The sequence below is a fragment of the Papio anubis genome, chromosome 9 (assembly GCF_008728515.1).
Source record: "Papio anubis isolate 15944 chromosome 9, Panubis1.0, whole genome shotgun sequence".
NCBI lineage: Eukaryota > Metazoa > Chordata > Mammalia > Primates > Cercopithecidae > Papio > Papio anubis.
In genome coordinates this window covers 118,104,026-118,120,534 of record NC_044984.1, presented here as the reverse complement: position 1 = coordinate 118,120,534, position 16,509 = coordinate 118,104,026, and the positions used below count along the sequence as shown (strand labels likewise).

Sequence of the window (16,509 nt, the reverse complement as noted above, 5' to 3'; positions counted from 1 at the left end):
TCAACACGAATGTATTAAAAACTAAAGAAAAGACTGTTCCTCTCTGGTATAAATAAAACTCCTATGACTTTAACTAATTTGTGATAAGCTAAAATTTCTAACATTTCTTGAGTTCTTCTCATGCATTTTACTCAGTCAGGCCAGTGATGAGAATATTCATTCTGCATCGGATAGCTACATATATGAATTAAAGTCACAGGGCACTTAATAAACATTTTCTGCAAAAATAAGACATTTTATTAAAATTTTATAGAGAAGCATACAAGACTACAACAAATCACTGAAGTCAAGGTCTAAAGTCTTTGAGAAGTCAGATGGACCGGACACAGTGGCTCACATCTGTGATCCCAGCACTTTGGGAGGCCGAGGTGGGCAGATCATTTGAGCTCAGGAGTTACAGACCAGCCTGGACAACATGGTGAAACCCCGTCTTTACCAAAAATATAGCCAGGCGTGGTGGAGAATCTGTGGTCCCAGCTACACCGGAGGCTGAGGTGGGAAGATTGCTTGGGAGGCAGAGATTGCAGTGAGCTGAGATTGTGCACTGCACTCCAGCCTGGGTGACAGAGTGAGACCCTGTCTCAAAAAAACAAAAACAAAAACAAAAAAGGCCGGGTGCGGTGGCTCATGCCAGTAATCTCAGCACTTTGGGAGGCTGAAATGGGTGGATCACGAGGTCAGGAGTTCGAGAGCAGCCTGGCCAATATGGTGGAACCCTGTCTCTACTAAAAATACAAAATTAGCCAGGCATGGTGGTACGTGCCTGTAATCCCAACTCTCTGGAGGCTGAGGCAGGAGAATCGCTTGAACCCAGGAGGAGGAGGTTGCGGTGAGCTGAGATCACGCCATTGCACTCCAGCCTAGGCAACAAGAGCAAAACTCCATCTCAAAAAAAAAAAAAAAAAAGGCCAGGTGGTTGTCTAACTATAGGCTTTGCATATTCTGGTCCAGGGGTTGCTGAGAAACATGGCCAATGTGAGGAACAGCAGCAACAGTAAGCCCTTGGCAACACATTGAGAATGCGGCTCCCCTGAAAAACAATGGACAAAATTAAGCAGCAGTATTTCTTAACTCTTGTGATAGCAGTGTAGGTATAGGCTGGGCATGGTGGCTCACTCTTGCAATCCTAACACTTTGGGAGGCCAAGGAAGGCAGATCACTTGAAGCTAGTTCGAGACCAGACTGGCCAACATGGTGAAACCCCGTCTCTACTAAAAATACAAAAATTGCCCGGTGTGTTGGTGCTGTAATCCCAGCTACTCCAGAGGCTGAGGCATGAGAATCATCTGAACCCAGGAGGCAATGGTTGCAGTGAGCTGAGATTCTGCCACTGCACTCCAGCCAGGGTGACACAGAAAGACTCTGTCTAAAAAAAAACAGTGTAGGTAGAAATAAACTAAGCCTCAACAGTAATGGTGATCACTGCAGCAATATTATCTGTAAATTTTTTTAAGTTTCTATATGTTTTACGCTTTCTGTAACATTTAGACATCATTTTAAATTGTTTTTAAAATTGACATAACATAATTGGTCATAGAAATCTGTTTCACCCTACCTTGATAATACTGAGTCCATGGATATAGAAGCTGCGGCCAACACACCTCATTTCTGTTGCAGTCATACTCTGTATAATTGATCTGGAATCTAGAAAACATTTTAGAGGATTACAAAAACTACAAGTGAAAAGTATCAGAACTTGATTAAAGGAATAAACTTCCAATTTTCAAATATATATTTTTCTGCTTCCTAATGTCAACTAGGTGACCAACTGGAGTACCTTGTCAGGGGGCGGGGTAACTGTGCAGGAATTTTAATAAACTGGACAGATGCACTGATAGGGAGAAGGTCGGCCTTGTGCTCACAGGTAAGCCCACACTGGTACTGCCAGTTCACTGAGGAGAACCTAGGAGGGAAAGATCACATGGTCAGCATAGCCACCATTCAGTTCTATTCCACCAAGAACAGCAGGTAACAGATGCAATCACAATACAACCTGAGGTTCTCTTAAGAAGTTTCACATTCTACCTGTGCTGTTTTTTCTTTGTATTTGTCCATTGTCTTTGTCCATTTCGACAGACAGATCCAAGGAGAAGAGAAACTCCTAATAACCCCTCATGGGCCTGTCGCCCGGTGACATCTGCCAGTCCTGTCAGTCTCACTCCTCTCCAGCCAGTGCATTTTATACAGGTGCTATCAAAGGTACCTTTGTTCATCACCTGTTTTTCTCAAACGATATAATAATAAAAGCAGCAGCTAGCCACTTATTGAGGGCTTTCCACGTTCGAGGCACAGAGATAACTTGCTTGCAACACACCATCTCGTGTTATCCTCAAAAGAGTACTGCGAAGGTGGTAACTGCACTCCCATTTTCCCTTGCAGAGTCACCACTCTCCATTCCCAGTTCAGCGGACCAGAAGGGACTGGCCCTAATCCAGAGGTGCACCCATCACCTGAGCCTAGCCAATAAGAGCTGCCCATTGCCCCAGTCATAGGGATTGGTTCAGAAAGGAGCACATGACCCAAACTGAACCAATGAAAGTCTGCCCAGGGCCGGGCGCGGTGGCTCAAGCCTGTAATCCCAGCACTTTGAGAGGCCGAGACGGGCGGATCACGAGGCTGTGAGATCGAGACCATCCTGGCTAACAAGGTGAAACCCTGCCTTGCTTCAAAATACAAAAAACTAGCCGGCTAAGCGGCGGCTTGTGGTCCCAGCGCTACTCGGGAGGCTGAGGCAGGAGAATGGCGTGAACCCGGGAGGCGGAGCTTGCAGTGAGCTGAGATCCGCCACCGCGACTCCAGCCGGGCGACAGAGCCAGACTCAGTCTCAAAAAAAAAAAAAAAAAAAAAAAAAAGAAAGTCTGCCCAGATCTATTTTGAGAAAGAGGAGGGGCCGGGCCTGGTGGCTCATGCCTGGAATCCCAGCACTTTGGGAGGCTGAGGTGGGCACATCACCTGAGGTCGGGAGTTTAAGACCAGCCTGACCAACATGGAGAAACCCCATCTCTACTAAAAATACAAAATTAGCTGGGCGTGGTGCCACATGCCTGTAACCCCAGCTACTCAGGAGGCTGAGGCAAGAGAATAGCTTGAACCCAGGAGGTAGAGGTTGCGGAGAGCCGACATGGCGCCATTGCACTCCAGCCTGGGCAACAAGAACTAAACTTCGTCTCAAAAAAAAAAAGAAAGAAAGAAAGAGAGAGAGAGAGAAAGGGAGAGAGAGAGAGAGAGAGAGAGAGAGAGAGGAAAGGGAAGGAAGGAAGGAAGGAAGGAAGGAAGGAAGGAAGGAAGGAAGGAAGGAAGGAAGGAAGGAAGGAAGGAAGGAAGGGAGAGAGAGAGAAAGAAAGAAGAAAAGAAAAAAGGAGGAAAGAGGCTTTCTCCCCACTGGACTTGCTGCAGTGACATCAGCCTGGATTGCTAGTGCCCATCTTTGCCATCTCTTGAGGAGAACCTCCCTGAGAATGAAGCCAACCCAAAGGAAGAGGAGCTGAGACATGAAAACAAAAAGATCCCTGACCACACTGGAACCAGGAACCATGAACTAGCTGTATGTGGATTACTCTGAACTTGAACCAATAAATTCCCCTTTTTGCTTAAGTCAGTATGAACTGGGCACCTGTCACTTAAAACTGATGGAGGCAGGCTGGGCATGGTGGCTCACGCCTGTAATACCAGCACTTTGGGAGGCCAAGGCGGGTGGATCACGAGGTCAGGAGATTGAGACCATCCTGGCCAACAGGGTGAAACCCTGTCTTTACTAAAAATACAAAAATTAGCTGGATGTGGTGGCGCATGCCTGTAATCCCAGCTACTCGGGAGGCTGAGGCAGGAGAATCACTTGAACCACAGAGTCGGAGGTTGCAGTGACCAGAGATATTGCCACTGCACTCCAGCCTGGAGACAGAGCAAGACTCCATCTCAAAAAAAAAAAAAAAAAAAAAATCTGATAGAGGGTTGTTACATAAAGGTATTACCACCATATTACAGAGGAGGAAACTACAGCTCAGAAAGGTTAAGTAATTGGCCAGTGCCGCACAGCTCCTAAGTGGGACAGCCGTGATTTGAACCTATCTGCTGCCAAAGTCTCTAACCACAGACAATATTATCTGACCAGCATATCAGTTACATTCATGGATTTCAAAATGTACTTAGCAATAAGTAGCCCTTTATTCATCTTTGTACTCCCTAAAATACCTTGCAGACTCTCTTACACATGGCTTTATAAATACTTGTGAGAATAAGTCTCCATTATACACATAGTTCATACATATTCCATATGTCCATATAAACATCTTGCTAATAATTGCAAGTTATAAATAAATAATCAGTTTCTAAACAAACGTTTCCCTATTGTTCGGAACACTCTCAACTTTCCTGACTCTCTCTAAACTACAGTGATCCAAGATGTGATCATACCTTGTCTCTAGGCCAAGTATCTCCTGCTGAGTAATCCCTTCCACTGCACCAGCATCCGAGATGAGAATGCGGATGCTCAGCCGAGCAGGAACGTCCAGGCAGATGCCGTTCAAACTGCCAGCCAGTGGGTCTGCACCTGGGTCAGGGGCATCTACACCTATAGAAATGTTAAGTTAGGCACTTCTCAAAGATATAATTTGATAAGTTTTCCTACAATGTCATAATAACCAAAATGGGGAATAACATCAGGCAGGCATCACATCAGTGAGGCTTTAGTCTCTTACAGGCTCTAGTTACTTGTCACTCCATAACTGTGTTATCCCTTAAAGTCTACAAGGCATAGGATGGCACTAATAAAAATTGTGTTTAAAATGTTTCCTTGTATGGGCCGGGTGCAGTGGCTCATGCCTGTAATCCCAGCACTTTGGGAGGCTGAGGCGGGCAGATCATGATGTCAAGAGATTGAGACCATTCTGGCCAACACGGTGAAACCCTGTCTCTACTAAAAGTACAAAAATTAGCTGGGCGTGGTGGTGCTGGCTTGTAGTTCCAGGTACTTGGGAGGTTGAGGCAGGAGAATTGCTTGAACCCAGGAGGTAGAGGTTGCAGTGAGCCAAGATTGTGCCACTGCACTGCAGCCTGGTGACAGAGTGAGACTCCATCTCAAAAAAAAAAAGAAAAAAAGTTTCCTATGTTAGCCAGTCACTGGAACTTAAAAGCCCTGACCCACATATTAAAGCCATAAGTCATGATTCAGTTTCCAAGCTCTCACTGAAATCTACCCAGCCTTTTAACAGAAACGTATATAATTGCAGTAAAATGCCATCGTTATTCCATGCAGTCACAGTTCTAGTGGAAGCTCTGTAAGACATTTAAAATCCATACTAACAACTTTAGGCCAGACACAGTGGCTCATGCCTATAATCCTAGCACTTTGGGAGGTTGAGGTAGAAGCACCTGCTTGAACCCAGGAGTTTCAGACCAGCCTGGGCAACATGGCAAAACCCTGTCTCTTAGAGAAAAAAAAATAGCCAGGCATGGTGGCACACACCTGTAGTCCCAGCTACCCAGGAGGCTGAGGTGAGAGGATTGCATCAGCCTGGGAAGTCGAGGCTGCAGTGAGCCACGATGGCATGGCGCCACTACACTCCAGCCTGGACGACAGAGTGAGAACCTCATCTCAAAAAATAAAAATAAAAATCAGCCAGGCATGGTGGCTCACGCCTGTAATCCCAACACTTTGGGAGGCCGAGGTGGGTGGATGACCTGAGGTCAGGAGTTCAAGACCAGCCTGGCCAACATGGTGAAACCCCATCTCTACTAAAAATACAAAATTGGCTAGGTGTGATGGTGGGGCCTGTAATCCCAGCTACTTGGGAGGCTGAGGCAGGAGAATCACTGGAACCCAGGAGGTGGAGGTTGCAGTGAGCCAAGATCGTGCCAGGCACTCCAGCCTGGGCGACAGAGTGAGACTCCATCTCAAAAAAAAAAAAAAAGGTAATAATTGAAAAAAAATAATAAAACAAAATCCATACTGACAACTTTAATTAGTATGTATTAAAGTAAGTAATTTCCTAATGTTACTATCGTATTAATACAATTGGAAGAGAATGAAATTGAATGAGAAATTAATTTTCATTCGTCTTGGAGAAAACCTAGCAAGGGCAATGAGAGGAAGTGGGGTAGGTTCTATGGCTCCTCTGAAGGGGGTTCTTTGCTCCTTCAGGGATTCCGAAGGTCAGCAACACTGTTTTATGTCTAATTTCCTTATACATGTGTCAACACCACTTCTCTTCTGCTTATTAACCTGGACCAAGGTTGCTTTTTGGCTCAGACATGAAATAAAAGCTAATTCCTTCCACCTTGAAGGCAACAAAATGTCATCACCACACTGATTTCGTACCTCATCAACCTGGGTTCTCTGTCTGGACATTTTCCCTGTGGTTTCTTTCCCAAGTGCTGACTTTTCTGCAGCCCTCAGGGTCATTCCACAGCCTATCTAGCTGGCCTGGGTGGCAGAGTCCAGGGCTTAACAAGCTCGACCTCTGGGTTCCGTTTGCAAATGAGGATCTAGGTCTGGGCCCAGTGCCTTGAGCACCAGCTGGATGAGCAAACAGCAGCCTGAGTGCCCCATTGGGATGGGGGTCCAACAGGACTCCCTCCCCAAGTCAGAGAGTGGTCTGGGGCACCTTGAGCTCACAGACATATCACATGATCCATGACCACAGAGGGGGAAGGGAGGGTCCTCATCACCGTGACCCCAATCACAAGGAGTGGGCACAATACAGATATGTGTCCGTATGGGCCCTTGTGTGAATTCCAGCCCACTGAGCCTAGCTGACCTCAGAGGGGATGGAAAGGGCGAGGGCAGGATCCAGAGGGCTGATCCCCACCCCCCAGGCAGAGGAGAGGGGGCACAGCAGCATCTGCAGGGAGAGCAGGGCAGGGGCAAAGCAGATGCGCACACTCATTGGGCACTTTCTGGTCCCAAAAGGCAATTCCATTAATTAGCTCAATTAAAAAAGCTTTCTGTTCAAAGTATTTACACACTCAAGACTCCCCAAGAAACTGGGAAGACGTTACCTAACTTGCTACCAGCGAACAGAGGAAAGAGGTTGGAACTCCAGGTTTTCATTCAAGCTCTGCCAAAACTCACTGGGACCTTAGGCCTCTCCAACATAACCCGATGAGCTGGATCTTCATGACTCTAAAGACATTTTGGATTCGGAGGTGAAATCGGGCCTGGTGAAGAAGCTTTAAAGTCGGGTTTACCTTTATTCCATGTACGTGTGGTACATCTTCTTCCCTTTGTGTACGATCTACTTGCCAGTTCAACACTGCAAATACCTTTGGCCAAAGGCACTAGGCTGTCAAGTCTTTTTATCTCGCCCCCATGATCCCTGCTATTATTAGATCTGTGGCACCTGAATTACTTTCTTTCTTGACCACTTTAGTGAGATATAATTCACATACTATACAATCCACCCACTTAAAGTGTGCAATTCAATGGTTTCTGGTATAATCACAAAGCTGTGTAACACTCAGCAGACTCTATTTTAGAACATTTCATCACTCTGCGAAGAAATCCTTTACCCACAGCCGTCTCTCCCCATTTCCTCCCGACTCCTCCACCTCCAGCATCCACTCATCTGCTGTCTCTATACATTGCCCATTCTGGACATTGCATATAAATTGAGTCATACAATATGTGGTCTTTTGTGTCTGGCTTCTATCACAATATTTTCAATCACTTTATTTTCTTTTAAGTTAACAAAATTAGCTTTATAAATTACAAAGTCAATTCTCAAATGCCTGTATTCCTGGCAATCAAAAACAGCAGTTCAAACTGAAGTGCACTAAAAATCTTAAAACCTGGCTTGGACTTTGTTTTAATGTATTTTATTTTGTTTTGTTTTATTTTTAGAGTCAGGATCCTGCTCTGTCACCCAGATTGGAGTGCAGTGGTGTAATCAGAGCTCACTGTAGCCTCAAACTCCTAGGCTCAAGCGATCCTCTTTCCTCAGCATCCCAAGTAGCAGGGACTGTAGGGACATGCCACCACACCCAACTAAATTAAAAAATTTTTTCGTAGACACAAGGTCTCACTATGTTGCCCAGGCTGGTCTTAAATTCCTGGCCTCAGCCAGGTGCGGTGGCTCACGCCTGTAATCCCAGCACTTTGGGAGGCCGAGGCAGGTGAATCACGAAGTCAGGAGTTCAAGATCAGCCTGGCCAACATGGTGAAACCCCGTCTCTATTAAAAAAATCAAAAATTAGCCAGGCGTGGTGGCAGGCGCCTGTAATCCCAGCTACTTGGGAGGCTGAGGCAGGAGAATCTCCTGAACCCAGGAGGCGGAGGTTGCAGTGAGTCGACACTGTGCCATTGCACTCCAGCCTGGGTGACAAGAACAAGACTCCATCTCAAAAAAAAAAAAAAAAAAAAAAACTCCTGGCCTCAAGCAATCCTCTTGCATTGGCCTCCCAAAGCGCTGGGATTATAGGCGTGAGCCACTGCTCCCAGCCTAGACTTTCTTTTACAAAGACTGTTGTTGGCCAGGCGCAGTGGCTCATGCTGTAATCCCAACACTTTGAGAGGTTGGGGTGGGCAGATCACTTAAGCCCAGGAGTTAATGACCAGCCTGGGCAAGATGGCAAAACCCATCTCTACAAATAATACAAAAAATTAGCCAGATGTGGTGGTGCACACCTGTGGTGCCAGCTACTTGGGAGGCTCAGGTGGGAGGATCCCTTGAGCCTGAGAGGATGAGGCTGCAATAAGCTATGATTGTACCACTGCACTCCAGCCTGGGTGACAGAATGCCTCAAACAAAAACAAAAAAAAAGTCATCATGAATAAGAAGAAAAAGATATGCCAAGTTTCCTGACTGGAGAGCTAACCCCTGGGCAGACGTCCAGTTAAGCCACAGTTAAGCCTCAGGAAGGTGACCTACTGGGTTGGGCTCTAATGCTGAGACTACAGTTGGTAGTCATAGCAACCAAGTTACAGGCTTTATTATACCCGGGTTTGACTTACGTATTATTTCGAGCCAGCCATCACTAAGATCAGTGTAATCGGAGTTGCCTCTCATTGCAACGTGAGTCGCTTGTATTAATGAATCAAGTCTTTCAACAGCATTCTCCCTGCAAAAGAGTAAGGCATTCTTAGCTCATGGCCAGCAGGTCTTGTCCTAAAGTCCTTTCCAGTGAATGTCCGGGTTTCACTTCCGAGTGCCTAAATAAAAAACTGCCAGAGGAACTGGCATTAAAAACTGGCTGGATGTCACCCATGGACTAGGTGTGTTTGATGGCCTTCCCAGGATGGACCTACACAGCTGGGGGAGAACATACAGAAGCAATCTTCTACTTTAGACTTAAAATGTTAGTAACTTAGCTGAGTGCAGTGGCTCACACCTGTAATCCCAACCCGTTGGGAGGCTGAGGTGGGAGGATTGCTGGAGCTCAGGAGTTCAAGACCAGCCTGGGCAACAGGGTGAAACCCTGCCTCTACAAAAAATACAAAAATTAGCCAGGCATGGTGGCGTGCACCTATAGTTCCAACTACTCGGGAGGCTGAAGTGGCAGAAGCGCATAAGCCTTGTGGGGTAAAGGCTACAGTGAGCTGAGATTGTACCACTGCACTCCAGCCTAGGTGACAGAGCAAGACCTTGTCTCAAAAAAAAAAAAAATGTTAGCAACTTAAGTTAGGAATCACGTGGTTCACATACTGCCGACTGTCACCAAACTTAGGAGGTAGTTAGAGCACACATCAAGTTACCAGGATAAATTTGTAGGCCAGAGTGATCCAACAGTAAAAGTAACCTAAATATCTAGCTGGAATTTTGAGTCATAAAATTAAATGAAGACTAAGAGTTGGAACATAGCATCCCTCCTTCCCAGTACTATCACTGGAGGGTGCAAATCTCATGAACTGCAGGAGAGGGACTCTGCCCATGGACTCAGGCCTCACAACCCATAATCAGGAGCTGCTGCTAATAATTTCTACCAGTTTTCCTTAACTTCTCAATGTCTCCCCCATTTTCTTCCTGCTTCCCAAAGAACTACACATCTTGGGATATGTAACAGATAAAACGTGTGTAAGAATGCACGCAGGCTGGTCATAATGGCTCACGCTTGTCACCCCAGCACTTTGGGAGGCCAAGGCAGGAGGATCATTTGAGCCCAGGAGTTTGAGACCAGCCTGAGCAACATGGTGAAACCCCATCTCCACAAAAAACATGAAAAATCAGCCAGGCATTGCAGCACACACCTGTACTCCAAGATACTCAGGAGGCTGAAGTGGGAGGATCACCTGAGCTACAGAGGGTGAGGCTGCAATGGGCTGTGATCACACCACTGCACTCCAGTCTGGGTATGGAGTGAGACCGTGTCTCAAAAAACAAGCCAGAAAGAATGCATGCAATCAAAACCACAATGAGATATCACTTAGTATCTATCAGTATGGCTACTGTCAAAAATAAATAAATTTTAAAAAATGAGGCTGGGCGCACTGGCTCACACCTATAACCCCAGCACTTTAGGAGGCTGAGGCAGGCAGATCACCTGAGGTCGGGAGTTTGAGATCAGCCCGACCAACATGGAGAAACCCCGTCTCTACTAAAAATACAAAATTAGCCAGGCGAGGTGGTGCATGCCTGTAATCCCAGCTACTCGAGAGGCTGAGGCAGGAGAATCACTTGAACCTGGGAGGTGGAAGCTGCAGTGAGCCGAGATTATGCCATTGCACTCCAGCCTGGGCAACAAGAGTTAAACTCTGTCTCAAAAAACAAACAAACAACAACAACAACAAACAGAATATAGGCCGGCAGAGTGGCTCACACCTGTAATCCCAGCACTTTAGGAGGCCAAGACAGGTGGAGGACCACCTGAGCCTAGGGAGGTTGGGGCTGCAGTAAGCCATGATTGCACCACTGCACCCCAGCCTGGGCAACACAGTGAGACACTGTCTCAAAAGAAAAAAAAAAAGTTAATCACCCCAATTATATTTTGCTCTGGCCTTTTTCATAGCTCTAGGAGTAGAAGGTTCCAATGAGGCCAGGTACCGTGGCCCACACCTGTAATCCCAGCACTCTGGGAGGCCAAGGTGGGCAAGGTCACTTGAGGTTAGGAGTTTGAGATCAACATGGTGAAACCCCGTCTCTACTAAAAATACCAAAAAAAATCAGCCAGGTGTGGTGGTGCATGTCTGTAATCCCAGCTGCTAGGGAGGCTAAGGCAGGAGAATGGCTTGAACTGGGGAGGCAGAAACTGAATGAGCCGAGATCACACCACTGCACTCCAGCCTAGGCGACACAGTGAGACTTGGCATCTCAACAGAAAAACCCGAGATCGCACCACTGCACTCCAGCCTAGGCGACACAGTGAGACTTGGCATCTCAACAGAAAAACCCACACAACAACGAAAAAGATTCCAATGAGCTGAACAAACTTTGGCAGAGAAATCTGCTTAAATGTGGATGAAATTTGCTTAAACGTGGATGAACTGGCTTTAGTCCCAAGAAAAAGGTCAATTTTCCCTCATATTGATGTTTGAATCAACTCTAAATTGTATTACGTCTGTATTTATTATCACTTTTACACATTTTAATGGACTCTAATTTTTCATATTCATGTTGTCTTTGATATTCATGTAGTGAATTAATTTTAGGCAAACCATTCACATTGCCGATAAATTCATCAATGAAACACTCACCTGAGCTGAGTACAATTTTCATTAATCCCGACCTCTAACAGGCATCCAGAGAGGACATCTTCTCCAAATAAAATGGGTTTGAAAGTTGCTGATGTACACAAACCCCTTCCAGCTATAAAAGAAAAAGATTATCCTCTTGCTACTTTTTGCTAAATAAAAGTAAAGATTAACTTCAAAGTTTTTCGTGAAAAACAGAAAACAGTAAGTAGAAATAAAGTTTATAGTTTTCAAAAACTGAGATCACTGTTAGTCTAATCCTTTCAAAGCTGAACGAAGGTGCCTTTCTGTATCAGAATTCCCAGACCCTGAGCGGTGGTTTCTTCAGAATGTGACACTGCCCCTGGCAGATGTGGGTCATTACCACTGAGGCACAGATTTCCTGCAGTTCAGAATGAAGTTATTTTCATGTCTCTAATTAGCACCATCCTGGGCTACAGGCAACAATAACACGGGACTCTCAAGCCAATCTCATATTTCAATCTCTTTTACTAGCAACCAGCACTTCAGGTGCAAACAATGTTAGCTGTAGAAGCGGCCGGGCACGGTGGCTCACGCCTGTAATCCCAGCACTTTGGAAGGCTAATGCGGGCAGATCACGAGGTCAGGAGATCGAGACCATCCTGGCTTACACAGTGAAACCCCGTCTCTACTAAAAATACAAAACATTAGCCAGGCATGGTGGCGGGTGCCTGTAGTCCCAGCTACTCGGGAGGCTGAGGCAGGAGAATGGCGTGAACCTGGGAGGCGGAGCTTGCGGTGAGCCGAGATCGCGCCACTGTACTCCAGCCTGGGGGACAGAGCAAGACTCAGTCTCAAAAAAAAAAAAAAAGAAAAAAAAACAAAGCTGTAGAAGCATGAAAAACCACCACCACTGTTACTCAGCAGCATGTACCTCTCTGCTAAATAAACCAACCGGGCTTTAAAATAATTGATTGCTTGATTAGATTCAAAATACGGTAATACTTCTAACATCAGTTTGCCAAAGAGCTAATGATAATGACCAAACCGGATTACCCGACTGCCAAAGATATAAAGTCGTGACATTATTCATCCTGTTGGTATTTAGAGCTCGGACAGGCTTGCCAAGTTGGTAACCTAGACAAACACAACAAAGGAGCGTGAGCCTGTTTCCTCCTATACTTCAGCACAGCAAGCCTAACTCAGCAAATAACACAAGAGACGTGCACAAGGAAAGAAAATACATAGGCGAAGCTTTCAAAAATAACTTTGGGAGAAAGATGGCACACCTTCATTCATTGTTTTTGTTTTTGTTTTGTTTTGAGACAGAGTCTGGCTCTGCCGCCCAGGCTGGAGTGCAATGGCATACTCTCGGCTCACTGCAACCTTCACCTCCTGGGTTCAAGCGATTCTCCCGCCTCAGCCTTCCAAGTAGCTGGTCACCCACCATCATGCCCAGCTAATTTTTGTATTTTTGTAGAGACGGAGTTTCAGCATGTCGGCCAGGCTGGTTTCGAACTCCTGACCTCAGGTGATCCGCCCACCTCAGCCCCCCAAAGAGCTCGGATTACGGATGTGAGCCACCGTGCCCGGGTGCTTTTTTTTTTTTTTTTTTTTTTTTTTAACAGACAAGGACATTCATTCAATTTAAAAAATACATTTTAACAATAAAACCTGAAAAGTAAATTGCAGGCATGAGTCAGTCTTGGACCTCTCATGCAAGAGACACTGAAGGTTCTGATCAAGCCAGTCACGGATCACTTGCTGAATGACAATACTGCTTATCACGGGGGCTCATAAAAGACATGTAAACCAAAGTAATCTTTCTTTCTTTTTTTTTTTTTTTTGAGACAGTGTATCACTCTGTTGCCCAGGCTGGAGTTCAGTGGTGTGATCTCAGCTCACTGCAAACTCCACCTCCCAGGTTCAAGCTATTCTCCTGCCTCAGCCTCCCAAGTAGGTGGGATTACAGGCACCCAGCACCATGCCCAGCTAATTTTTTTGCATTTTTAGTAGAGATGGAGTTTCACCATGTTGGCCAGGCTAGTTTCCAACTCCTGACCTCGAGTGATCCACCTGCTTCAGCCTCCCAAAGTGCTTAGACTACAGGTATGAGCCACCGCACCGGGCCATAACCTTTCAATAGAACCTTTTTCTAGTAAATCCATTCAACCCCAAGGTCTGTTGTTAGATCATATTCCCATCCATCTCGTATTAATCCAACTTACTGCTTCCAATATTTTACTATGAAAATGTTCACATGTACAGAAAAGTTGAAAGTAATACCATGAACACCAATACAGCCACACCAAAATCAACAGCTGTTAATATTTAGCCATATTTGTCTTAACTGTATCATACAGGTGTTGAGCATTTCTTATCCGAAATGCTTGAGACTAGAAGTGTTTGGGATTTTTTCAGATTTTGGAATGCTTGTGTATACATAATAAGTGTATCTTGGCTGGACGCAGTGGCTCAAGCCTGTAATCTCTGCACTTTGGGAGGCCAAGATGGGCAGATCACTTGAGGTCAGGAGTTCAAGACCAGCCTGGCCAACACGGTGAAATCCTGTCTCTACTAAAAATGTAAAAATTATATTAAAGTGAGCAACCCTACAAGCCTCCCTTTGGAGAAGTAGCAGATGAATAAAGCTTCCTGTGTTGTGTGATTTAAAAAAAAAATTTGCCAGGCATGGTGGTGTGTACCTGTAATCCCAGCTACTCAGGAGGCCGAGGCAAGAAAATCTCTTGAACCCAGGAGGTGGAGATTGCAGTGAGCCGAGATTGCGCCACTGCACTTCAACCTGGACAACAGAGCAAGACTCTGTCTCCAAAAAAAAAAGAGAAAGAGAGAGAGAATAAAGAAAAAGGTCAGAGTCAGAAACTAAAATTGGAGAGAGTTACTTATAACCATCCTGATGGCTGGGAGTGTTGAACTAAAGTACGTTTGTAAGATCAATGACTGGTATACACTCATCTTACCTGGATTTCCAGATAATTCTTCTTCATTACCACTATTATAGCTTAAAAATTTTACTACAAATCTCTGTGTCATTATCCCTAGAAATAAAACAAAATAAAAGTATAATGTGCACCATTTCACTGGGAAAAGAAATTATTCTCCATAGTGCTTTATCTTAAAATTGCATTTTGACATTCAAAGTATACTCTCGTTGATTAAATCATAAATGCACATAAGAAACAAGTCTAACTTAATTATATGGGTTATAATTATGAGAATCTTGAAGAGAGAAAAAAAATACTTTCAGTGAAAGCATGTTTGCTACCCTCATTAAAGTTACCTTTCTGGTGGGCATTAATCTCTGCCCTAATAATTCTGACATTGATATCACTGATGGTATTATTATTCCATTTGAAAATATAATGTTCTTCCACATTCACAATTCTGGGGGCTGATCTGTTATTTAAAGGAGTTTCTGCAAATACAAGAATATGTTCATAAATTAAAGACCGTCTTTGAGGCTGACGCTATTACTGGGACGTTCTCTCTGCTTGCATGGCCTTTCCCGAATGCCCTGCCCCTGCCCTCCCTATCTCCAGCTCCCTAACATGGCACGGTCACTGCTTCCTTGAGGAAGCCTGCCCTGGTCCCATCAAGTCAGCATTAGCTGCCTCCCCTATGCCGTCATGGTACCCAGAATGAGATCTGTTCCTTTCATTTCTATATCCCCAGCACCTGGCTCATAGCTTGCCATGGAGCACACACTTGGTAAAATGTTTGTGAGATGAAAGACCAGAGGGTCAGTTCCGCCACGGCAGGGGCCCACTGTCTAGTTCCCTATTACAGCGTAGGAACTCCACTAACATTTGATGAGCTAATGAATAAATTTGAGAAGTACAACACATCAGAAAGAGACACTCAGCACTTGGGGAGGCCGAGGCGGGTGGATCACCTGAGGTCAGGAGTTTGAGACCAGCCTGGCCAACATGGTGAAACCCGATCTCTACTAAAAATACAAAAATTAGGCCAGGCATGGTGGCTCACGCCTGTAATCACAGCACTTTGGGAGGCCAAGGCAAGCAGATCACAAGGTCAGGAGTTCAAGACCAGCCTGGTCAACAGAGTGAAACTTCCTCTCTACTAAAAATACAAAAAATTAACCATGCGTGGTGGCAGGTGCCTGTAATCCCAGCTACTCAGGAGGCTAAGGCATGAGAATCACTTGAACCCGGGAGGCAGAGGTTACAGTGAGCTGAGATCACCCTACTGCACTGGGCGACAGAACAAGACTCCGTCTCAAATTAAAAAAAAAAAAGAAAAGAAAGAAAGAAATAGTACCCTTCATTAAAAATTAAAGTTCTGATAAAATTAGCCAAACTGGGCCAGGCGTGGTGGCTCACGCCTATAATCCCTGCACTTTGGGAGACCAAGGCAGGTGGATCACTCGAGGTCAGGAGTTTGAAACCAGCCTGGCCAACATGGTGAAACCCCGTCTCTACTAAAATACAAAAATTAGCCGGGCATATGGTGGCGGGCACCTGTAATCCCAGCTACTTGGGAGGCTAAGGCAGTAGAATTGCTTGAACCCAGAAGGTGGAGGTTGCAGTGAGCCAAGATCACGCCATCGCACTCCAGCCTGGGCAAAAAGAACGAAACTCCATCTCAAAAAAAAAAAAGAAGAATTCTTTAACTGTCAAACATTTAAGAAAAGTTTCGTGGAAGCGGGAACTAGAAGGGACGGTGGAACTCAGAGAATCCAGGACCGTGGAGGAGCAGGCTCACCGTCACAGAGAGCACTCTAAAGCCCAGCAAGACAGAACGAGGAACAAATGAAATGCTCCTGGCAGATTTTTCTAACGATTGTGAACCTTTTTAAATGACTAACAGAAATACATACTCTGGGGGTATATGTTACTTGTAAGAAATGACATATCTATTTCTGAAGAAATGACGTCAAAGTGTAACAT

At 45.3% G+C, this 16,509-nt stretch overlaps 1 protein-coding gene across 3 annotated transcripts in view; it reads right to left on the bottom strand.

Moving 5' to 3' along the window:
- Nucleotides 1-214: 214 nt before the first annotated feature.
- TCTN2 (tectonic family member 2) overlaps nucleotides 215-16,509 on the bottom strand; it is a 38,393-nt gene continuing 22,098 nt past the window's right edge. For 2 of the 3 annotated variants that reach the window (XM_009181980.4, XM_003907347.5), the window contains exons 10-18: nucleotides 14,883-15,017; nucleotides 14,563-14,640; nucleotides 12,638-12,718; nucleotides 11,624-11,735; nucleotides 8,948-9,054; nucleotides 4,414-4,570; nucleotides 1,778-1,903; nucleotides 1,556-1,644; nucleotides 215-1,030 (exon numbers count right to left, since the gene is read on the bottom strand). In XM_009181980.4, coding sequence (XP_009180244.1) covers nucleotides 921-1,030; nucleotides 1,556-1,644; nucleotides 1,778-1,903; nucleotides 4,414-4,570; nucleotides 8,948-9,054; nucleotides 11,624-11,735; nucleotides 12,638-12,718; nucleotides 14,563-14,640; nucleotides 14,883-15,017 — 995 coding nt within the window. In that variant the 3' untranslated portion in view covers nucleotides 215-920. The remainder of the gene's footprint in view (nucleotides 1,031-1,555; nucleotides 1,645-1,777; nucleotides 1,904-4,413; nucleotides 4,571-8,947; nucleotides 9,055-11,623; nucleotides 11,736-12,637; nucleotides 12,719-14,562; nucleotides 14,641-14,882; nucleotides 15,018-16,509) is intronic. The other variant, XM_009181981.3, reaches the window with a different exon arrangement.